Source organism: Telopea speciosissima, chromosome 7 (assembly GCF_018873765.1).
Source record: "Telopea speciosissima isolate NSW1024214 ecotype Mountain lineage chromosome 7, Tspe_v1, whole genome shotgun sequence".
Classification (NCBI taxonomy): domain Eukaryota; kingdom Viridiplantae; phylum Streptophyta; class Magnoliopsida; order Proteales; family Proteaceae; genus Telopea; species Telopea speciosissima.
This window is the reverse complement of record NC_057922.1, coordinates 12,597,427-12,622,635: the sequence shown is the minus strand read 5'-3', so window position 1 is coordinate 12,622,635 and position 25,209 is coordinate 12,597,427. Positions and strand designations below refer to the sequence as shown.

Sequence of the window (25,209 nt, the reverse complement as noted above, 5' to 3'; positions counted from 1 at the left end):
CCTCTCAGGTAGAGGAAAGTAGCTTACTTGGATACAGATGTTGGGCAGCCAGAGTTTACTCCTCCTGGCTGTCTCTCCCTTACTGTCATTGACAGATTAACTCCAGGTATCTATTGATATTGCAGAGTATCTCCCCTCAAGAATCTGAAGCTTTAGTTCTCTAATATTGCTGTTCATATGGATTCTGAAGATATTGAGAGATATCTCTCCCCTCAAAGGGATCCCCCACCCCCCCCCCCCCAAAAAAAAAAATAATAAAAAATTTAAGGTACTTGTTTCTTAAACTCTTCAATGGTCGAATTGATTTTGTCAGTACTTTGCTCATGAGAATTGATGCTTTACTAAAAAATGAGAAAAACATATTGATTGGATTAGTCGTCCAAGTTCAGATTACCTAATTGTTTTTCTCCACACACTTAAATATAAATACTCTGTCAGTGGTTAATGGTTATTATGGATTTCTGTTTTCTTCAATGAAGTCATGATTCTGGATCTTGATCTAAGAGTCGGATTTTCTCATAAAACCCTGTTTGTTTCTCTTAACAGCTCATTCATATTTTGGTCAGTTTTACTCTGATATTGTATTCACTTAGAAACCGAAATGGCTGCAACCCCTTTCATCTTGATAAATGTCTGCTTCTATTGATTGTCTTTGGTGTGTCATTTTAGTTTTCCTCAGTTGTGAGTTTTCTTCTCATCATATAATTCTTTTCATTGGAACTCTCTCTCCCCCACCCCCTTGTGTGTGTGTGTTCACATGCATGTGCTTAAGTTACTTTGCGGTGGGTGATATCCTCTCTTATCTTGATTTGCAGTTTGGAATTATTGTTTTAAAGAAGGGCCAAAATGTTCTACCTCAGCTTAATTGAGCATACCTTGCGTGTGCCTCCTCATCTTCTAAGCCTTCCCCTTGAAGAAGCAATTAAAGGAGAGCTCGAGAGACTCTTCTTGGATAAGGTTTGTGACTTCTCATTCATTTCTGTTATCTTATTATTCCCATATTTTGCTCGAGTTGATGTCTTGTTCAACAGTTAAATGCTTGACCAAATTGTTTGTTGAAGGTTATATCAAATTTGGGACTTTGCATCTCAGTTTATGACATAAAAAGTATTGATGGAGGCTTCATCTTTCCTGGAGATGGTGCTTCAACGTACACGGTATTTTCTATATTTTGGCAGCAAGGTGCTGCAGTTCTCTCTGTTTCTTGTTTTTGTTCTCTATAGTATAGTCGATATAGTGCATCTTGACTAGATTGGTTTTTGGTCTTGCAAAGACTATGCTGTTAATGTTCCTTTAAATGCTTCTTCCATGGACTTTGTTGCAATGTGATAGGTCTACAATAGTGTTGGATTATTCGTATCAGTATGGCATTTCACTATCTAGTCAATTGTTAGATTTGAAAGGCATACTTGGTCTCAAACTATGCTTCTTCTTTTTTTTTTCCTGCAAGTTTGGACCGTTGGGTTTCAAAATAAATAGTAGGGAGTGGGATGATTTCATGGTCGACTAGAAATGGACTTATACCTAGTCTTTAATGACCAATTTGTCTTAATATTTAAAGGGCCGAAGAACTATTGTAGTTAATCAGAATTTCATTTGGTACCTGGTAAGAATCAAACTATAAACATTGGCGAGGATTAGATAGTAGTTTTTTGTCACTAACACCTTGAGCTGCTATTGAATATAAACCTCAAAAGATTTTTATGTTATTCTTGAGAAAGAAAGTTGTGTAACTGTCATTTCTAAAATAACTTACAAAGGTTACATGCTTTTAAATGTTTTTCCCGTTAATGTCTTGTTATTCTCATACAGTTTTAACTGGATAATAACTCTACAACTGTAGTTCTTTTGCAATTCTGAGTGGATACAGATACAGCAATGAGGGGTGTTGTGATACATTTGTAGTAGTATAATATTTTATTCATCATAATGGGGATAGTTTTTGTTTTAATGATTACACATTGCCTTTGGTATCGTTGGTTGACAGGGTCATGTCTAACTTCATGTCTTCTACTTTGGGATGCAACTTGGTCCCCAAAAACCAGAGCCGGGACAAGGTTTGCTCAAATTTTTTCAGGCTTGGATTGTGATTCCCCCCCCCCTTCTCCCCCAATGAGCTGGGTAGGGTTGAGGCATCAAGCCCAGCTTGGTCCAACCTAACCCTTGCTGAATTAATATAATTATTAGTTGTACATGTTTGCGTAATGAGTGGATGAGTGGCAAAACTAGGAAGGATAAAGTAAGGAATGATCATATTAGAGCTGATTTGGGAGTAGCTCCGATACATGATAAGCTACGGGGAAGTCGTTTGAGGTGGCATGGCCATGTTCAACAGAGGCCTTTGGATGTCCCAGTACGGAGGAGTGATTTGATTCAGATTGAAGGAACTAAAAGAGCCAGGGCAGACCTGAAATGACCTTAGGAGAAGTGGTGAGGAATGACATGTATAGCTTAGGACTTGTATCAAGTATGACCTTGAATAGGGTTGATTGAAGGGCAAGAATCCATGTAGCCAACCCCATCTAGTTGGGATAAGGCTGAGTTGTTGTTGTAAATGTATGCATAATGTGCATTTGATGTATATATTATATATGGCATGTGTATGTAAATAAGTGCCACTGATTAGGTATAGCTAGAAGAGATTTAACTTAATATGATAGAGCCATTATACATTAACAACAATGTCAAATATTTTCAATAACAGCCGCTCAAAAGAAGATGGGAGAAATAAGAGATTAGCTAATAGCTAGTATTGATTCTTATCAAACTTGGGCTCGTTTCAGGTGCGGCTTGAAGTCAGGTTGGGCCAGGGTTGGTAACTTGGTATAACTAAGGGTGTCAATTTGGAACTGAAACCGTATACCAAAACCGAAACCGATCGCATAAAACCATACAAAACCGTATTGTTACAAATTCAGTACGGTACGGTATGAAAAAATGGTATTGACCTCGGTACGGTATCGGTTTCTAAACTGAAAATGTTCAGTAAGTACCGATACCATACCGTATTACCGAATACGGATAAGGGATTGAAAGCAACACCCCACTCTGGTTCGCAATCTTTCTCTTGCGTTTTCAAGGTTTTGTTGCAGAGTTCAGTGAACTCCGGCTCTTTTAGTGGCGGTGGCATCAGCGTATGAAGTGGCTCTGGTAGGCTAGAATCACTAACCTAATGGAAAATTTTGCCGTCATTGGAAATCCATGACTATGCATTAGGGTTTTATGAGTTAAGGATGGAAAGCAGCACCCCACTCGGAGCAAAACCTTGCACCACGGACATCTTCTCTTCCTCGTCCACCTTTCTCCACTTCTTAGCCTCCTTCGCCGTCAATTTAAGATAATTACAGATCTCTTCAAATAAGAGTTGTGTGGTCTTCTTCATGGCCTCCCTCTGTACGGAGTGGCTGTTTCTCCTGGCCACCCCTTCTAAATCTGTGGCGAACTCAGCATCACTGATGCCTTTGGCGCGGGAAATCACAATCTTCCCTCATTTAACACTGTCATTAAGAAGTGTTATTGAAGGAAAGAAGAAGAGCGGGACTGGTAATTTGTGAGGTTGAGGGAGTATTTGGGGCGAAAAAGAAAGGAGCTCTAAAGGCCATCGGAGGTGGTGTTGGTCGATTGGATTTGATTTTGACGAGCTTTGAGTGAGAAAATCAATCAGGTCATATTTGCTCTGAAGAGGTGCTTCAATCTTCCTGCCAAGCAAGAAGACAGTTGAGATCAAAGATGAGATTTTTCTGCAACGACATGGAGCGTACTTTTCCAAATATTTTTCCTTACCCTTCGTACATTGAGCCATTGAGGTACCATTTTCTAATACGGTTTTCAATACCGAATTTTAAACCGTTTGTACTGAATTCATACCATTTTATATACCATATTGAAACCGTACCGAATCCGTACGGTATCGGTATTAGAAATGTAAATATTATGCAGTACGGTATCGGTATCTGGTACATGTTTTCTGTACCATACCATATTACCGATACCGTACTGATTGACACCCTTAGGTATAACCCAGCCTGAGGCCAGGCTTGATTTAGTTTGGGCAGCATTTGGCCTGGGTTTTAAAAAATCCAGCACAGCCTGCCAAACTAGCCCCCCCCCCCCCCCCCCAACACACACACACATTTAGAGATTAGCTAATAGCTAGTATTGACTCTTGTCTAACTTGTGCTCAATTCAGGTGCAGCTGGAAGTCAGGTTAGGCCAACCCGGCCAGGGTTGGTATATCCCAGCCCGAGGCCAGGCTTGATTTAGTTTGGGCAGCATTTGGCTTGGGTTTTCAAAAACCCAGCCCAGCCTGCCAAACTACGCCCCCCCCCCCCCCCAACTTAGAGTCACCTGCATCATAGTTGTCTAGGCGTCGCCTAAGCATCCAAGTAGTTTTCTTTGATCCAAGGCGACAACACTCTTTGTTGATGACGCTTCACAAATTTACGTTGATTTGTGTTTATTGTTGTCTTTTGATGAATATGTTTATTTATATCCTATGCTTTATTTATTATATGTTGGTTTTCTCATATTAGGTCATTATTAGCATTATCATATCATATTGCAATGATATGGCTTCTATGTTGCATATAAAATATGTTTTTTTTGTCATATACTGCATGCCTAGTATTGTCATATACTACCGAGCGCCTTGTCGCTTAAGTGTCCCTCCAACACCTTGGGTCGCCTAGTTGCCGTGACAACTATGACCTGCTTGCTTTTAAGAGTAGTTAGTTTAACCTTGACCAGTTGTATTCTTTGTTTTTTTACAGAATCGGCTTTTTCTTATTTTGTACTTTTCCGCCCTTATCCAAAAAGAAAAGACTCGACTCCCTTATGAGTTCATTTGTTGTTTGTATGTCTAATTGATTTCTCCTGCTACTCTTGCAGGCGGTGTTTAGATTAATCATGTTTCGTCCATTTGTGGGAGAGATACTAGTTGCGAAGCTTAAATCATTTGATGCTAATGGCTTACGATGTATGTCTTCCTTCTTTAGTTATTTGATAAGGAAGTGGTAATATATTACTAAAGTGTTCTTCATGTTGCATCTACATGCATATTTATATGCCTATAACAATATATTAGCATGGCGTAGTGATATTTCCCTTCCCTTTTATTTTTGTGTTGAATTAATATGAGCGTGTACCATCAATGCAAGTTTCTTTCACTTCAAATTTTCATATTTTTAGAGAACATATTAAACATATATGTCTAACACATACTCAGCTTTGCTTTGCCTGAGTCTTTATGCTAATCACAATTGCTTTAAATTGGGTTGCCATTCACAAACATAATTGTAAACATATCCTTGAAAATTCATCCTAACCTGACCAAAATGCTATCTGGAGAATTAGGTAGCTTTATAGTTTATACTACTACTGCTGCTGCTACCAAATGGGGCTGTTTTATGGAGGACAAACAAACTAGGATCTTTGAAAGTAATGGAGTTCAAGAAGTGAAATTTCACATATCTGGGCACAAAGCCAGAAATTGATTGGGAGCAAAAATATAAGAAATTAAATGGGAAATTCTGGACAAAAGAATATATAGAGCAATAGTCATAAAAAATCCAATGGTTCAGACTACTTGTTGGCAGGAAGCATTGCACAAATGTTGAATGATGAGTCATAGGTGAGATTCTTGCATTAGAAGAATAAATCTAGGATTACAAGAAGTACAAGGGATTCCAGACTTTATCAACAACCATGAGCTCCAGGATCTTCCTTTGGCTGGAGTGAAGTTCATATGTGCAAATAATTTTTGTAGGATGGATAGATTCCTGATAACCAAGGTTCTAAATCTCGGTTTCAAGGCTCAGCCAGCCCCGAAACCGAGATATGCCAGGTTTCGACAATATCACGTTTGAAACCCGGTACTTTCTCTAGGCCAACTCAAAACCTTGGTTTCGAAGCCCAGGAGTTGTTTTTTGTCCTGAATTTTGCTGTGCTGCCTATTTTTGACATTTTGAACCCAATCTATGAATTAGTTTCGCATAAAGAAACGGTACTTGTGGTTTTGATCCAAGTTTGATAGTGTATATTGTTCTTGGAAATGGTATCGAACCAGAATTATCCTTTATTTATGTCAAATATCATTTAAGTAAACATTTACTTGAGATATTATTCATAAATAAGCAAATACTCCCCTCCCCCATTTGAATCCACTAAAAAAAGTTAGAAAATCAAATTCCAAAAGGATAAAAAGTCAACCCCCCCCCCCCCCCCAAGTTCAAGAACAAAAACTGGATTTTCAGCGGTATGTGAAATTTTCAACTTTCTACTATTGGGATTTTTCTCAAATCTAAAATTCCATAAATCTTAATATGGTAAACATTGTTAATAACCGAATGAGTGGTAAAATAATCTTTTGTTTTGATACCTAAAAAATTATTTTCATTCAGAGCGATTTTGATAGCATTCACCTACACCAAATAAAGTTTGACCAAAACATAACTCTTTCAATGTAAATCGGATTTAAGCAATCTTGGAACAACTAGTAGCCACCTAGTTCTCACAGCTCCAGGTTTTAGGGGCTTAATACTTTATTTGTATATGGAAGAGGGGGATGATTTTGCAACTTTTTGTTGGTGCCAAGCATGATTTTGTATTTGAGCAGAGTCTGCATGTACGTTGTGGGTTTTGCTTGTGCTCTTTTTGCAATACAAAGTTTCTTACCTTTCGAAAGAGAAAAAATGATGTCAGAGGTTTGAACTTCTCCAGAAAACAAAAATTACAGACCCATATCAGGTTTTTTGTGTTTATTAGGGGAGGGGGGGGGGGGGCAAAGAAAGAACTTATTGTTAGTTAATTTGCACAATTTGATTTCAAGTAATTGTCCGGTGTCAACATATACTGTACTTGTTTATAGGTCTTTATGTGTTACCTGTAATAAAAGTGGCTCTTCTGTTAACAGTGTCCTTGGGCTTTTTTGATGACATTTATGTACCTGTCCATCTTCTGCCTAACCCATCCAGTCTTCTGCCTGACCCAGACAACAAGTAAGAGTGTTTCCCCTGTCAATTATTCTTATGGCACTCAAAATAGGCCAAATTAAACTGTTAAATCAGTCCACTAGCATCATTCTCCTAATAAAGCTTATTATTTTGTTGTAGTTTATGTGTTTGTATCAATCCATTCTCTCATTTTGTCTTGAGCTCTCTACAGGAATGAACTTAGATGGACATGGGAGTTCCAAGAAGAAAAATTCCCTATAGATGGGAAGGATGAGGTAGAAATTCTTTCATTTTGACATTACTAGAATGTGCTTTAAAATCTAATATGCATAGCTAAGACATTGGTTGACTTTTGCAATTAAATTGCAGATTCGATTCCGGGTTCATAGTATCCGTTATCCTCCAATCCCAATTGAGCAAGAAAAAGAAGCAAAGCCATTTGCTCCTATGCTGATCACTGTAAGCTGTAGAAACTTTTTCCCCCCCCTCCTTTTAGTTTAATTGATATATAAAATGGTTGGTTATTGCTGCAAGGTTTTAAATCATTAGAAATCAAGTGAAATAACTATTGTGGCTCTGTGTTCTTGAATTAATACTCTCTCCATTTAGGGTCATCTAGATATTACAGTTTTTTTCTTTAGTATAGTTTGGAAAATTGGATTGATGCCTCATGCTGTTATATAATATTAGAACTAAGATAAATTACTATAATTATCTCACATGGCGCTATGAGCTGCAGAGATGGGGGTATACCATGCTGCTTCTTTTAGGCCAATTTTTTTCTATGCTTTGGACTAAAATTAATCGATAGGGACATTCAGTTTGCAGTTTTTTTTAAAGATTTATCATGTTAACATCAATGTGCTTTCTAACTATTTCTTGAATTTGTTAACAGGGATTACTGGATTATGATGGCTTGGGTCCTGTTTCTTGGTGGGTATAAAATTTTGTCGCTCAAATGTTGTTATGCGAAGCAACAATTAAAGAAATGTGTTTTTGGCTCTCTAGTTATCTCTATTGTAACTCTACAGGAATATGCGTATTCTTTTTTCATCTTACCCCCCCTCTCCTGTGTATAATACTGAATAGGTATAAGAATACGATAATATTTTATTGGAAAATGCAATAGAATACTTGGTGTTTGAGTTTGTGTTTTGCGTTCACATTTCAACTGGAGCTGCACTCGAATGAAAGGTGAATTTGACATCTGAGCAATTGAGAAGGTCATTTCTCTCAAGCTGCAGGAACGTAATGGTCCCCAAACAGTTCTTAAGTTATAGCCACTTAACAGCACTAATTACCTTGACTAGAAATAGAATCTCAAATACTTTGCCTTGAGGGCTGATCAAAAGCTGATAAAAAATTATTGATGAAGATAATTAACCTCCTTTTAATTTCTTGTACGTAATGCCACTCAGGCTGAACATGATTTCTGTTTTTATAGAATTACTTGGCAAGACAAACAGTGAATGACTATGGTCTTTATATTATTTCCTACTCTCTTGAGCTTTCTATTGATCTCTCCAAAGGCAACATGAGCATTTAACTACTTGTGACAAATCTTTGCTTCAGAGAATTTCATGAGAAGTAATAGAAAATATGATCTCATGAAGGATCTCATAAATACTAGGATGGCTATACGGCAAGAACACCAATTTATGATCATGTCATAAAAACGATAGGGATTGTTAATGAGCTTAGAAGCCCTTGGTGCTTCCAATGAGATTAATTCTTGTGTCGAACAACAATTTCGGTGGAAGATAGCCCCAACCTTGATCAATCTTTAGTGTTTAACCCAAAAAATGCTGCCATGAAGATCTTATGCGATGGAAACTCTGTTTTAACCAGTTATTAGTGATGAGGATGATGTTGTTATCTCCAATCCTTTCAAAGCTCCTGGTTATGAGGGGTTTTCTGTGTTTTTCTTTCAATCTTGTTGGGATCATGTGAAGCATTATGTCAATATGTTTAAAGGTATTAAGGTCGCTAGATCAGCTCCAGAGGTTACACCCCTTTTTTAAGCTAACACTGTCCTAGGTCACTAAGGAAAAGGATGTCAAAAATGCTTCTTGTTAATCACATGGCTAGTGATACCGAGTATATGGAGTTGAATCTTTTCATCTCCAAAGGCCCTCAAATCAATCCTCGAGAGATTGACCAGAAGAATTACTGACTGGAAAGCCAAACTCCTCTCACGGGCATGAAGAACAGTGCTGGTCAAGTCAGTTTTAAACTCTATGGCAACATATCATGTCATACCTGTTTCCGAGTATGGTTTGTAACAAAATAGATCAGTTGCAATCTCATTATCGGTTGGGGAGATGAGAGACACCATCAATGAATCCATATTGCCCAAATCTTTAATGGGTTCCCTGATTGGGGTATTTGAGGGAGAAAAAGATATGAGTAGAGACTCAAATCGGAGAGTTCTGAACCTCACTCCAGTAATCGATTATAGAGACCTAGCTTAGTTTGAGAAGAGAAAGGGGGGGGGGGGGGGGAGGGAGATCCAGCTATGAATATCTCTCACGACCAGATTCAAAGATCAGGTGAGTTGCAACGATCTATTTGAGCGACAAATCAACTTTCAGAGACGGCAGTCCCCTTGAACAAGAATGCAATTTTCCCGCATGAACTCGAAGGAAATCTTATGGATGTTAATCAGAATTTTGAGAGGATGGAGTGCAACAACACCCAACAGGAGTATCTTATAAACCACCAAGATATCCCACCCCACGCAACCAAAAAGTCCTTGTTTTGTAAATCCCTGGAAATCTTGTCAGGTTTCCCCTACTCTTCCTTCCCACCCCCATCAACTTCATGCCATCCAAAAGTGCCATAAATGAGACAGAACAAGGCAGTCTAGCTGAGATAGGAACCTGAAAGCAGTGCCAATTATTCACCGGTTTGAGAGAGAGAGAGAGAGAGGAAACATAAACGGGAAATCATGCTGAAACAGGAACCAGAACACACAAAATGGGCATTGTCAGCATTCATTGACTTTTCCAGATATCCCTGTCAATCTTCTAAGACTTAGCTAAATCGCAATTTTGACCCGTTGGTTGCATAGCTAGGTCCTCAAAGTGTATGTCAGGCAAGGAAACTGGTAAATTTTCTTCAATTAAAAATTAATTAACAGCCCTCGAGTATTGCTGAGAAATGAAAGTGAAAATTGTTATACTAGACATTACATGCATGACCCAATGGAAATGGAGGATTGTTAATTAAAACAAGTAGAATGACATATTAATAGAGGCCTAATCTAGAAAAGCCAGCCTGTTTGATCTTTTAAACCTGATCCGTCCGACCACGTCTGATGCACATGCATCCAAATAGGGCCTTCTGATGATGTACTACCCTGTACACACCAATAAATCGGTCAACACTAAAAATCAAAGTAGATTTCTAGGTTTATGAAAAAGCGCGAAGGGCTTAATATACAAAGGCAAGTCTCTTATTAAAATCTTACCTTCGTACTTAACAAAACTGTGCTCAAACAACCTTGCCGTTTTTCATCTACAACCCAGCAAGTACAGCTAAAGTCAGAAGGGGCACAAACCAAACAATCCTGACTATTACACGGTACACCCAAAATTAAGAGTCGCATACCACAATGATGACAGAAGATCAAAAAAAAGTTCACAAGGCCCTTAAAGGTATATATAATATCTAGATGAATAGTAATAACCTCATCACCATCCTAGCTATTTGGTTTCAGCCATAAAAATTCCTTAACACAACATTTTTTTTTGGGGGGGTGGGTGGGGTTGGGGTAGAGCCATTAGTAGTGTGAAAAGATTGCAAAAACTAAATGACATCTATGGAAACCTGAAATGAACAAGGGATTTATTGGTTGGTTTATAATGACACCATGACCAGGTTAAATCCCCTCTTGTTATCTTTCCCAATGAAAAATAAGAATGGTTCACAGTGAACCAGAAAGAGTTTCTCCACTGGAGCAATCAGAAATTCAGAATGTCTACAAAACAAAATCAGGAGAGATACTTTGAACATGATCCTTTTGAACAGTAGCTAGCCATCCTACTAGATATAGCCAGGCAAATCCAATGAAACACAAGAATCATTCAGAGCACCCTCAGCTTGTGATTGCCATATCTATTGTTTGATAGTGACAATCTAGTAAGTCTACCACTGCAAAAGCCTCGGCCCAAAAGTGTAACCATGTTCAAGAATTACTGGAACACTTTTGTGACACTCTTATCTAGATATAAACCTCTTACAAATTGTACTTCTTATTTTCTTCTAGTCTTCCTGTTAGTAGATTTTCTCCTGCATCCATTTTAAATACAAACTCTGGACCAAATGCCAATCGATATTCTGGGGTCTTCCATCAATCAACATATAGAATGAATTAATGAAATCTAACATGTCATACAGAAAATCAGTGACGGTATTCAAGGTTGAAGACAAATGCTTGTCCATCAATTATCTAAAGTATGCAGGTTAGAAAATTGCCTTCCAGAATTTTTGAATAGATCTTCTCACTTTATTTTTTTTCTCTCATTCGTCTTCCTATTTGTTTATTGGATCGTGTTTGGTCTCACAGGTTTTTGTGATGTGGAAGTGTTTCATGTCACAAACAGATCAAAACTGTTCATTTCACACCAACCTTCATTTGGTCAAAGGAGAGATCATCAGCTGGAATTGTTTAAGAGAGAGAAAGGAGAGAGATTGCTGGCCAATGTTGTCGATGTGAGAGAAGAATCGGACTTAGTTGTAGACAGAGTGGGAGAGGTATTGAAGGAGGAGGAGAAAGTCAGGTTACATTCTGTTGAAGTTCTAACATATATGTTAGTAAGGGTAAATAGGAGGAGAAAGTCAATTTACTAGAATATCCTTCCATTTAAAGTTTTAACATATACGTCAGTCAGGGTAAATACTGTCCTATTACGTGTCTGAACTGTCATAAACCCATTATGACACCAATATTAAACGTTATTTGTTTATTTATTTTTGAAGGGCATATACTATTCTCATGAGGTAATGAACAAAACCTGTGGAAAATATTCCACGTGGATAGAGAGACCACATCCAGACTAGGCAACCAAGGTGCTTTGATAGTCAAAGATTAAACATCAAGAAACCTGGCTCTCCATTCTTAAAACAAAACCTAAAAGAGGGGAAATTGAAAAAAAATAAAAATAAAATATATATATATATATATATATATATATATATATATATATATATAGGAGAGCTTATCTGTTAAACCTAAAATAAGGGGAATTATCCCAGCTCTGGAGGAACATAATACAAAGAGGGGTAATTTAATCATACAGTAAATGGATGGCATGAATTAATTTCTCTGCTTCAAAATGATGTTTAGAAGCAAGTTCAACTTTGAGTACTATTTTGATTAGTTCACTTCTGGATAAATATGAATAATTCTCTTCTGGATAAAATATGGATCATTCACTTCTGGATAAATATGACTGAAACCCGACCTCGAATGGGGACAAAATATTCATCATCGATGGAGGCATGAGATGAGGTATATATGCTCTGGAAGTGGGCCTGGAAAGCTTGAGCAATTTCTTTTCTGTCCGTGAGAGTTAGGCCTTGATGGTTGAGGGTAGAAATTCTATTAAGGGAATTCTTTTAGATTTTTATTTGATGCTGTTAGAATTTATCCAAAAAATCAAGGAATTAAAAAAATCTATTGGAATAAAAGAAATCCGTAAAAGGGTTCCTCAATGGTCATACAAATTAATCGACAATTTTGAGCAAGAGGTGGCTCAGGAAGAATCATCAGAGAATCCGATTTGTTCAAGGAAAACATTCAGAAGAGCAGTTACTATAAATATGGATCCTTCACTTCTAGATAAGCAAGTTCCGTCAACAGAATCATCAGGATGAGTGATAGTAAAATAAGCTTATAAATTTATACAAGGGAATACAGACTAGAGAATGATGATGAAACTGCGGGAAACATATAATCCAATCTAGATTGCTTTTTTTTTTTTTTTTGGGAGGGAGGGGGGGGGGGCGCATCTACCAGAGAACAAGAGAAACCTCAACCAACCCAAAGGCTCCCAATACAGAATATAGTGATATGGAGTGGATATTGGAGAAAGCAAATAGCAGAAGCTAGTAACTTTGGAGTGGATCCACTTAAGTGATAAGTTGAGGGAGAGCCATTTGAAGTGGTCTGCGAATGTACAACAAAGGCCTTTCAATGCATTGCTAAGGAGTGATATAGTGCAGCTTAGAGGAATTAAAAGAACAAGGGGTTGCTCAAAAATCACCTTGAGAGAAGTATTGGAAACAGACATGATGTGATGCAGATTTCCAGCAATAGAAAGAAGAGAAAGATGGCCAGCAGCTTTGGTTTGGTTCAGTTTTTGGTCTAAACTTGACCCAGGGTTCAAGTTTTGATTAACCCAAGCTTCTCCATATAGTGGGCTAGATTTTAGGAGTTTTTTCTTTATTTTATTCAGTATTTTGTTGCATTAGGATACTCCAATCACAGCCATGGGCTGGAGGAAATAAGGTCAGTTTTTGAGTCAGCCTAGGATTCCTTCCAAAGCACCTGCGTATGGAAGGTTCCTTTTTCAATCGGTTTTTGTTTTTATTATACACTAAGAATTTGACTTCTTTTTTCTTTTATGTAAACTTGTAAAGGCTGAACAGCCTCCATATGCTTTGTTTTAATGAAAAAACAAAAAGCTTGAAGTTTTCCAGTCTGTAGATTTCAGACCTTTGCTTGGTGGATTCTCAGGTGGCTCGGTGGATTCTGAGTGTTCTTCTCTGCTATGCAATTAGCAAGGGGGTTCTGGTGGATTCCGGTTCCCAACAGGTGGATTCTTGATTATATATATATATATATATATATATATATATATATATATATATCTTATTTTCTCCCCTTCTCCATAATTGACTACAGGTCAGTTTCTGCACTCTCTCTTTAACCTGTGCATACTTTTCGCTTTCTTAATTCTGTAGCTTGATTATTTAGTAATCTGTTTAACTATGCCTTGCTCTTGATCTTCAGTTTCAACCTTGTTTATCAATACCAAGTTCGGATTTCAGAAACAGTTTTCAAAATTCAATCTTTTCTATTGAGTTCTAGTATCCTATTTCAACTTGGATTTCCGAAATCTCTGATTTCAGATCTGATTTTTCAGTTCTGATTTCTGAACATGGTCAAGGCTTCAATTTTTTGTTAATTCATTTAATAACATCAATATAGACTACGGTTTTGAATTCCAAAATTTCCTATTATCGATTTCACTGTTTCCCCTCAAATTTCAGTTTCCTACTTAGTAAGGAAAATTCTAACTCTCTGAATCCAGACCTTGGAGTCCCTTCAAGATTTGATAAGTATTAAATTATGTACACCAGAATACCATGGGGGTATTCTGGTCTTTTGGGTGTTTTATTTTTTATTTATTTATGTATTTATGAGCAAGGGTAGAAATGTAATTAGGGCTGTGACACTGATCACGTGAATAGTGTTTCCCTTTGTAATCTCTTTTATTATTATCATAAATAGAGAGCTTGACTAATCTCATTGATCATTCAAGCATTATTCCACAAACCTGTTTTATTAACATGGTATCAGAGCCAAAATTTCTCTGATCTAAGTTTTCAAAACCCACCCCCTTCCTATCGTTTTTTCTTTCCTCCCCTTCTCTCCTTTTTTCCCCTTCTTTTCTCTCCTTTTTTCCCCTTTGCTTCTCCTCCCTTCCTAAGGGCAGCACTACAGAGGTGATCATATGATCTAGTTGCTGCCCTATGCCCACCTCTGTTTTTCCCCTTTATGAGATAATTTATTTGGTTCGATTGCTGCTGGTTCCTGTCTGCGATTTTTGGAGTTTCCAGAATTTTGAAGCCCTAGCCACTACCATTGATCAAGGCTGGTTTTCTACATATTGGACACTCATCTGCGATCTAGACCGGCTGCCCTCAAGCCTTTTTTGGTTGTTGAAGACCCCTTCTCCCAATCGATTCCTCTTTTTTAGGGTTTTCTAAAACCCTGATCATTATCGATTTTTGGGAATTGGGCTGTTTGCTCCTGTTTTTTTATTGGAACTTCTTCTCTTCATCAAGGACATCCTCTATAGGTTCTTGGACAGATTCAATCAAGCTTCTTCGTCAATTTTTTTTTGGATCCCCATCACCACATCGATCTCCAATTTCGGGTTCTCTTCCAAAACCCTGACATTGTCGATCTCTGTGGAAGGGATCTCTCTGTTGCTGCTGATTTTTTGGGAGCTATTTTGCCCTTCATATTGGCCCACTCGACCTTGATTTCAGCTCTTGGTTTGGTGCAATTGCTCGTTTTTCATTCTCCACAGCCTTGTTGCAACTATGGGTGATTCTGCTGATTCCACTGCAACTTCTAATCAACCTGGACATGAAAAATCAGATTATCATACTTTTCAGCCCAATCCCATCAAACTTGATGGCAGCAACCTACCTATTGTGGTCTCGGTCAGCCTCTTTTGCTATTGCTGGCCGTGGTCTCACTGGCCACATTGATTGCATTGTTCCCATGCCTGCTGCCCCAGGTGCTGCCCTGACTCGCTGGCTTGCCAACAATGGTGTTCTCATGTCTTATTTGATTGGTTCTATGACTTCGGACATTGCACATGGGTTCCTCCTTTTTGATACAGCTTCTCAGGTTTGGTCAGCCTGTAAGGAAACGTACGGACAGTTTGGTAATGATGCACAGGTCTATGAACTCAGGAAGAAGGTTCTTCATACTACTTAGGGGGACTTAACAGTCTCTAAATATTATGCTACTCTGCGCAACCTTTGGCAACAGTTGGACCACTTCTCTGATTACCAACCTGATAATGCTACTAATCTGGCTGCCTATAAGAAACATGTGGATAAAATCAGGGTCTGACTTCTTGGCTAGGTTGAATGTTGAGTATGACCCAATTCGTGTTCAAGTGTTGGGCCATTCCCCTTTTCCCAAACTTGAGCAATCTTATGCCTTAGTCTCCTCTGAAGAAAATCGCCGAGCTGCTATGTTGCATCCTGCTGTCCCTGACAGATCAGCCCTTCAGACTACTGTACCGGCTCCTTCTACACCAGTTGGCACTCTCTCTGTGGGTGGTACTACTATTGACACTATTACTTGTGAGCATTCTCATAAGCCTTATCACACCAAGGACAAATGTTGGAAACTTCATGGGAAGCCTGCTGACTTTGAGGCTAAACGGGCTGCCAAGCGAAAACCAAAAACCAAGGCCAATCACTCTGAGTCTGTCACTGCAGCCCCTACTACTGACACTGGCCTATCTCAGGAGGATTTACAGGCATTCCTACATGTGCTAAAGTCTTCCACTGCTACTGCCACTTCGTCTACTCCTTCAGGTTCACACTTTGCTCGGTCAGGTATTTCGTTTGGTGGTCATTGTGCCTCTGTAGCTTCCCATCCTTGGATCATTGATTCTGGAGCTACAGATCACATGACCGGGTCCTCTAGCCTCTTCCATCGTTATTCTCCTACCTCTGGGAAAGACAAAGTCAAGGTGGCTGATGGTTCCCTTTCCTCCATTTCTGAAAAAGGAATCATTAACTGCACTCCTTCCCTTCCTTTGTCCAATGTTTTACATATTCCAAATTTTACTACTAACCTTCTTTCTATTAGTAGTATAACTCATGATCTTAACTGCAAAGTAACTTTTTTTCCTTCCCATTGTGTTTTTCAGGATCTGGACTCTGGGAAGACGATTGGATTGGGTAAAGTGCATGGTGGCCTATACTTGCTTGACGATGGACGTCTCACTCCACCTCCATTACTACCACTACATCAGAATTCCTTAGTATCTTCTGAAATTTATCAGTGGCACTCTAGATTAGGTCACCCCCCCTTAAGCATCTTAACATCTTTATTTCCTACTTTGGTCAAACATTGTGATAAGACCGATTTCTTTTGTGAGGCTTGTGTTCTGGCCAAACAGACACGTTCAACTTATTCTATTTCTAATAAAAGGAGTTCTTCGCTTTTTCACTTAGTACATTATGATGTTTGGGGCCCCAGTCGTAAGACTTCGGTTTCTGGTCACCGTTGGTTTGTCTCTTTTATTGATTGTCATTCTAGACACACATGGGTTTATCTTTTACACACCAAAAGTCAAGTTTTTTCTTGTTTTCAGTATTTCCATAACATGGTCAAAACTCAGTTCAATGCTACTCTCAAAGTCTTGAGAAGTGATAATGGGACTGAGTATACAGAGACTCAATTTCAGAAATACCTGGCTGATAATGGGATTGTTCATCAGACAAGTTGTGTTGATAACCCAACCCAAAATGGTGTAGCTGAAAGGAAGAACCGACACTTGTTGGAAGTGGCCAGGGTGTTGATGTTTTCGCGCCATGTTCCCTCTCAATATTAGGGGGATGCTATTTTTACTGCAACCTATCTTATTAATTGGTTGCCTTCCCGTGTTCTTGACTCCCACAGTCCGGCCGATAATTTACATGGGAATTCCACCTTTGTGGTTCCTCCCAAAGTTTTCGGTTGTGTGTATTATGCCAGAGACACTAAACCTCATGGCAAATTTGATCCTCGTGGGTTAAGGTGTATTTTTTTGGGTTATTCTCCAACCCAGAAAGGTTATAAGTGTTACCACCCTCCTTCTCGTCGTACTTTAGTCAATATGGATGTGGTCTTTCATGAAAGTCTTGCCTATTATCAGTCTACACATCTTCAGGGGGAGAATTCTGGTTCCAATGAAGATGTGCTTGTGTTTCCTCCCCTTGAAATTCCTCCTTTGGCTGCTGCCCAGCCTCCTACCACTGCTGCCCAGCCTCCTACCGCTGTTGTCCAGCCTCCTTTGGCTGCTGTCCCTTCATCTGTAGGGACTCCTTTACAGGGGGAGTATGTAGGAAATAATGGTAGTAATGATCATTGTCAGGGGGAGTTGACTCCAATCCAGAGAACCATCAGTGAATTTCAGAAGAAAATTGACAACTCTAATATCATCACCTACAAGAGACACACCATCAGAGGGTAGCATCAATCCACTATGGCACCAATACCTATCCAATTGCCAACCCAGGAGTCAGATCCTCCTCCTCCTTGTGGTGAGACCTCTCCTTCCGATCTACCTATTGCTCATCGAAAAGGTACTAGGACTTGCACCCTGCATCCCATTTCTCGCTTTGTTTCTTATAGTTCTCTTTCTCCATCTTTTTGTGCATTTGTGTCCTCTCTTTCTTCTGTTCCTATTCCTAAAAACTGGCAGGAAGCATATACAAATGGAAAGTGGAAGGCAGCTATATTGGAAGAAATTAGAGCTTTAGAAAAAAACAACACTTGGGATCTTGTAACCCTCCCTCCAGGAAAAAAACCAGTGGGATGTAAGTGGGTGTTTGTGGTCAAACAAAAGATTGATGGGTCCGTGGATCGGTATAAGGCAGTTTGGTTGCAAAGGGCTTCACCCAAACATATGGGATTGACTATCGGGAGACTTTTGCCCCGTTGCAAAATTGAATACGATTCGGGTTTTACTATCATGTGCGATTAATCTTGGATGGGATCTCCAACGTTGGATGTGAAGAATGCCTTCCTAAATGGGGAACTTTGTGAGGAGGTATACATGGATATTCCACCAGGTTTTTCTTCCGACAATAATGAAGGCAAGGTGTGCAAATTGAAGCGAGCATTGTATGGGTGAAGCAATCACCTCGAGCATGGTTTGGTCGGTTCCACAAGGCAATGACATCTGTTGGCTACAAGCAAAGTAATGCTGATCATACTCTCTTTATAAAGAGGGCTGGTGAGAAGCTCACTGTTCTTATAGTGTATGTAGATGACATTGTGGTTACAGGCAGTGATGGGGATGAGATCAGCCGGTTGAAGAGGTTTCTTGGGCAGGAATTCGAGATTAAAGATCTAGGGCCGCTACGGTACTTTCTTGGGATTGAGGTTCCCAGATCTTCTAAAGGCATCTTTCTCTCCCAAAGGAAGTATGTCCTAGACTTGTTGGCTGAAACTGGTCTGTTAGGATGTCACCCTTCAGATACTCCTATGGAGACTACTGTTCGTCTCAAAGAAAAGGAAGGTGAACCTGTTGATAAAGGCCGGTACCAACGCCTAGTGGGAAAGCTAATTTATCTCTCACAGACTCGTCCAGATATTGCTGTTGCTGTGAGTACTGTGAGTCAATTCATGCATGATCCCTATTCTTCTCATATGGAGGCTGTTCTTCAGATTCTCCACTACTTGAAGTCAGCTCCTGGAAAAGGCATTCTTCTGTCTCCTAATGGTAACCTACGGGTAGAGGCGTATACCGATCTTGACGGGCTGGTTCTGCAGATCGGAAGTCTATCTCTAGGTCTTGTTCTTTTGTAGGTGGCAATTTGGTCACTTGGCGTAGCAAGAAGCAAAATGTGGTGGCTCGTTCTAGTGCTGAAGCCGAGTTTCGGGCTAGCTATGGCACAAGGCATTTGTGAGTTACTTTGGTTGAAAAGCTTGCTACAAGATCTTGGTGTTCCTGTTCATCTTCCCATGATGTTCTACTGTGATAACAAAGCTGCAATCAGCATTGCACACAACCCGGTACAGCATTATCGCACTAAACATGTTGAAGTGGACAGACATTTCATCAAGGAAAAGCTGGAAGAAGGGTTGATTTGTGTTCCCTTTGTGAAGTCTGCTGATCAGGTTGCTGATATCTTCACTAAGGGATTATCTGGGAAATTGTTCCATCCCATTCTAGTCAAGTTGGGCATGATTGATATATTTGCACCAACTTGAGGGGGAGTGTTAAATTATGTACACCAGAATACCCCCATGGTATTCTGGTCTTTTGGGTGTTTTATTTATTTTTTATTTATGTATTTATGAGCAAGGGTAGAAATGTAATTAGGACTGTGCACTGTTCACGTGAACAGTGTCATAAATAGTGTTTCCCCTTGTAATCTCTTTTATTATTATTATAAATAGAGAGCTTGACTGATCTCATTGATCATTCAAGCATTATTCCACAAACCTATTTTGTTAACAATAAGTTATTCTACATACCCATTAGGTCACTCGACCAGTTTTTTGGGACCTGTTTAACTGTAATTTTGAGACTTCTCTGTTTGCTGGTTTCTCGTTCCTAATCCCTGATATTCAGGTTTTCTAAGGGATTTCTGAATTCCTAAGCCTTAGGTGATTTTGAACCCCATCATAATGCTTTTCGGTCAACAACAAATATGACCATAGAGTTGAATGACGAAACAGGTTTCCTGTAGCCAACCCCATTTAGTTGGGTAGGATTTTTTGAGTTAAGTTATTCAGCATGTGGATCCAACTGGTTACTGGTGCTTTGAAGCATTGGAACATCTATTATTCTCCCACAAGGCTGCATAAGTATTCTGAAAATGGGACCAGGTAAAGGAAATTTTGGTTAGGAGTGCAGTTTTGGCCAAGTAACCTGAGGTCAATTTGGGACAATACTTGCTCAGGCACGTAATGTAGACACAGCAGGTTCAGCCAGCCTGGCCCATATGTTACCAAGATGTGGGTGCAGGTGCCTAAATCCAACACATTGGGGCGTCGATCGGACTCAACAAATCCTAAGAAACAGGATTTGAAGCTCAGGGACAAGCAGTTTTTTTAAGTATATTATTAGCTATTTATATTGAAAATAATTTTATAAAATTATTTATTCAGGGCCCATAGCATTGGCTTTAGACCATAGGTCAGCATACCCCCTGTGCTAAACAATTAGTTAAAGACCTGAGAGAGAAGAGGGGAGAGCAAGAGCAGAGGCAGAGTTGAACAGAAGGAGAAAATAAGAGGTTGGCAACAGGTATGCCCCTTTCCCCTCCCTCCCTCCCCCCCTTCCTCTTTACTTCTCTCTCCCTAATAACAAATGATGAGGCTTGGCAGGGAGGAATCACCCGAGAGTCCATCCTACTCCCATGGCCAAATCAGTGACCGTAAATGTGGACACACAATTCCTGCAAGGTTGGGACACAAATCTGGGTAACAGAGCCTTAAGAAGATCAATAAGTTGTTTCATACCCCACAAAAATCACTTGTTGCTTAACCTAAGTGGTTGGGATAATCTTTACTTGAGTAGTGCTGTATAGTCACTCATAGAAAAAAATATTATACAGCATAGCAATGACTCACTTTTAATCAAATGCTTAAAAAATGATGAAACAGATAAAGATAAAATCCACCTCATTAAGTAAGTAGCACTCACCAGAGAGTTCCCACTTATCAAACTTAACGAGCCATATGTCTGAACCAATCTGTGCACATGAAACTCTATCAGTCCATATCCGGAATTGTTTTCCTTGTTTGTCTCCATAACAACTTCCCATTGCATCTATGCAGCTATGAAGAGAGCACTCAACTCCAGAAGGATGGACAAGGATTCCAGATGGATACTGGACGGAGAAAAAAGAATAAGCAATTAAAATCAGTTACTGTTCTATAACCCCAAAAAAAAAGGTGGATAATCATTATCAAAACAGGGTGTAAAAGTAGATTAGAGTGCTCAAAGCTCAACTATTAGATATCAATGCTTAAACTTAAGTTGATTTGCTTAACCAATTTTCATAAAATCCAAAGAACCCGGTACTCAAATCTCATGCATGATTATTTCAAAAAGCGGTTAGCTTCAAATGATTGATTTATTCTGTCTCTCCTGTTCCCTCTTTTTTTCTTTTGTACTACTGTAAGTTGCAATCAAACAGTTATCATGACTGATTAATTGTTGGACACCCTTGAATTCATATTGCAATAGACAGGGAATACTAAGCCAAAACAATCCTTTGAAGTTAACATAACAGTGAAATAAATGCAATCAATCAATTAATCAAATAAAAGGAAATTGTTGGAGTGGGAAAGAATCAACATCAGACATACAAAGACTGCTTTCAAGTTCTGTAAAAAATGCTGCGAATTCTCAACTTCTCCACGCCGCCATCTCTCATAGCACAAGTAAAACTTCACCACTTCATGACCAGGATGGAAATGTTCCACTTTGCACTCTGAGAAATCTTTAACATCTCTTGGAGATACACTTGGACCTAGCTTAAAATGACCAATTGCTTCTATGATCCCTCCTGCACACCTTTCAGTAGCATGAATTATATGGGGGTTGTTCTTAGCATTTTCAGCATGCCAATGTAATAGTTCTTCCATGGCATTTGCAACCTGCATATGGCACAGGAGTGTGACATAAAGGTTATAAGTATACACCAGTGGTTTAAAAGTGAGAGAAAGAACAATTAGTATATTTAAGTGATTCTTCGGGAAGAAAGACCACCAACCATTACACCATGTACATCTGGGATGCTGAAAAGCTCGGCATCATTACCAGAATCACCACATGCAAGAGTGTTTTTCGGTGGCTTGCCTTCAGCCTTGAACTTCTTAAGTAAATATGCAAGAGCTTGTCCTTTGCCAGCACCTTGTGGTAAAATATCAAGATCCATCCCACCACTGTAAATTATTTTTACATCTAACTGGCCCAAAGAAAGCAAAAAAAATTTGAAATATGAACCCATTAGAGGCAGCTCCGAAGGATAAGGTTTTAAATTTATGATGTAGAAGATATTCAGATGAATTTTAGAAAACTGAAAAGTTAACTGTTGAACATCCTTTTACACAATAATAGATTATAACTATTCATTCTTACCCCATGTTTCTTCAGCCTCTCTGAAAGAGCCTTCATCACCTCCTGGGCTTTACCCTTCTCTACATAAAAGCTCACCTTGTGTGGTCGCTGCTCTGTGTCAGACTGCATCAGACTCAAGCAACTACAATCAGATTCTTGATAGATACAAGCAGATATTCTTTACTTGTTCACCAGAAAAAAAATTAAAAGAAATACAATTTCATTATTGATGAAGAAGCAAACCTAGAGTTCATTTGTAGGGTCAATAAATACAATAATCAATAGCCCAAAATAGATTATTAGGCAGAAATTTCTTCAAAAAAGAATCATTAGCCCAGAAGCTTGCTGATGTAAACAATACCTGAAAAGTGAGTTCGGGAAACTTGGATGCTTCCTCCACAACAATGTTTTTGTCCCATTTCTGATTCAAAAATTGCTCCCAACCATCATCTGGCACCATTGAATCACCATATGTTATCTCAGTTCCCACCGACATTATTGTTATATCTGGGGTTAACATGGGCTTCTCTTTCCTCAACTGTTTATAAAGTGTAGGAGACCTCCCAGTCGAGAAAACTAGCAGTGAATCATGACGGTAATCGGCTTCCCATAAGGCATTAAACTTAAGCAGTGAGAGGTTCTCTGGATCATGATGATCCACCTGCAAATAAAAACAATAAAACAGTCAAATATAAATCACCGAGAGGTACGACTACATTGTTGCATGCACCTTAACTGTCCCAAAAGATAACCTACCATTGTATGGTCAAGATCAGAAACTATCATGAGACGTGGAGAACCATTTAGCCGATCCATAAGTGCTCAATCACCACACTTAAACCCTACAAACGAGCACCACATCTATCAAAATTTTGATAAAATTTAACACAAGAAACTCCTGAGATGACCCAGAACTCTGTTCCATCTGCACAAAACTGTGTGTGTTGGGGGGGGGTGTCTTATGCACAAAACTGTATGAAATCAAGAGGAAACACGATAGAAACAACTACCCAGAAGAACGTTTAAGATAAAATAAGACTAATATTTAGGCTTTCATGCAGATTCACTAGAAAGGAATCGAACCATATCGAATCAAATTTGCAAAAGAAATGCAAGAGTTCGAAGAACATTAATAGCGAGACACAATACATATAACACCCCAAAACTAGATAGCAGGAAATCGAAAATAAAATAATATTAAAACTTGGGATTTCCAGCAAATTTACTAGAATTAAGGCGAACCATAGACCATGAACCAAGCAGAAATCAGAAGCAAATCCATTCAAAACTACAGAAACTGCAAGAATTCGAAAAAAACACCCATTTCGATTATTACCAGACAGTTGAGATCAAACGAGCTGATTTCCAGAATCACCTGCAACTTCACTAGAAACCAATCAAATTAATAATAAAAAACAATCCGATTTGATGGGTAAAAGTAGAATAAGATTTAGAAGAACTGCAACGAAAACCTGAATCAAAGGATTGAATTCTAGGTTGAGTGGATTTCTGGGTCGATCAAGAAATTTGTAAAAGGGCTTTGAGGACTGTAGATGTTAATTTGCTGATATAGGAGACAGAGAACTGGATCCATACTCGTGTCGTCTTTCTATTGTGAAGCGAGAGGTGTTCGTTAACGAGTGTTGCTAGCCTGACACGTCGCTGTAACGAACTTCCAATCATCCAATGGCATATCCATTGCCGGCTGGAGACGTGGGCTTCGACGGATTTGGGCCCACCATATATTTGGGGTCGGAATAGTTCAGGCATATGCTGTATTGTGTTTTAGGGAAACGAAAACTTTGGTAAAGTTTTGTCCCAACCTAAGCGAGTAGAATTTGATAATATGCATCACAATCCATAACAGTAAAAGAGATTTGTTTGTATATGATACAGTGAATGAGCTCCATGGCAAAAGATAGGAGAGATTAGTCTCGCATTGGTTTGGTAGTATGCGGTAATTTGGCTTATAACCTTTGAAGGGCCTTTCCATCCTAAAACTCAGGTGTTTTGGTAAAAAAAAATACTCAAGCTCTTGATTTCATAGAGGTTTGAAGTCGATTAAATGAGATCAAAATAACCTCGAATAAATCTCGTTGTAGAAGGTTTTGAGCCTTGGTCTTGAGTTCGAGTCCTCCCCTTGCTTTTGCATTGTAAGGAATGATTCCAAATAAATCTTTAAAATTAAAAGTGAGTTTGAAACTATACCACATCCTAGGGGTGCAAGTTTGGCCCTGTCGGCTCAAACCTGCCCTGAGCCCGAACAGGGTCTGGGCTGAGATATTTGGCCCTGAGGGCGGGTCAAGGCTAGAAACTTCTGGCCCTGAGTTAGGGTCGGGTCGGGTTAGGGTTGAGGCCTCAAGCTAAGCTTGGCCTGGCCCGGCCCGACCCTGATTTAAATTATACTATAAAATATATATTGATATAATTTATACATTATGAACTTTAAATTTCACCCACATTTTTTTATATAATATACTATATATGAAGATAATAAGCGTTATAATATAATTTATTATATTGTTATTTTATGTAAAATTAATAAGTTCTTCCCAACCCATGCATTTCTTTTTCCCTCCCCATGATCAGGGCCAATTAGGGTCGGCCCGACCCGACCCTGAGGGCGGGTCAGGGTTGGATTTTTCTGGCCCTGAGTC

General features: G+C 39.0%; 2 protein-coding genes across 3 annotated transcripts; one reads left to right on the top strand and one right to left on the bottom strand.

Annotated features, from left to right (window-relative positions):
* The first annotated feature begins 710 nt into the window (after positions 1–710).
* On the top strand, positions 711–7,953 carry LOC122666907 (DNA-directed RNA polymerase III subunit RPC8). The gene is made up of 7 exons (XM_043863016.1): positions 711–957; positions 1,062–1,157; positions 4,888–4,975; positions 6,911–6,995; positions 7,162–7,225; positions 7,320–7,409; positions 7,846–7,953. Exons 1-7 carry the CDS (start codon positions 847–849, stop codon positions 7,891–7,893), a joined length of 582 nt encoding a protein of 193 aa, XP_043718951.1. The 5' UTR covers positions 711–846; the 3' UTR covers positions 7,894–7,953.
* Positions 7,954–10,044: 2,091 nt separating this feature from the next.
* On the bottom strand, positions 10,045–24,125 carry LOC122668118 (sucrose-phosphatase 2-like). Of its 2 annotated transcripts, XM_043864691.1 has the most exons (10): positions 24,025–24,125; positions 23,889–23,927; positions 23,309–23,394; positions 22,914–23,213; positions 22,574–22,675; positions 22,206–22,400; positions 21,799–22,089; positions 21,131–21,317; positions 10,420–10,466; positions 10,045–10,308 (listed from the first exon to the last, which is right to left on the bottom strand). In XM_043864691.1, exons 3-10 carry the CDS (start codon positions 23,366–23,368, stop codon positions 10,213–10,215), a joined length of 1,278 nt encoding a protein of 425 aa, XP_043720626.1. In that variant the 5' UTR covers positions 23,369–23,394; positions 23,889–23,927; positions 24,025–24,125; the 3' UTR covers positions 10,045–10,212. The 2 variants fall into 2 exon arrangements, with proteins under 2 accessions (XP_043720626.1, XP_043720627.1); XM_043864692.1 differs by lacking the exon at positions 23,889–23,927 and having other exon boundaries at positions 24,025–24,119.
* Between the last annotated feature and the right edge of the window lie 1,084 nt (positions 24,126–25,209).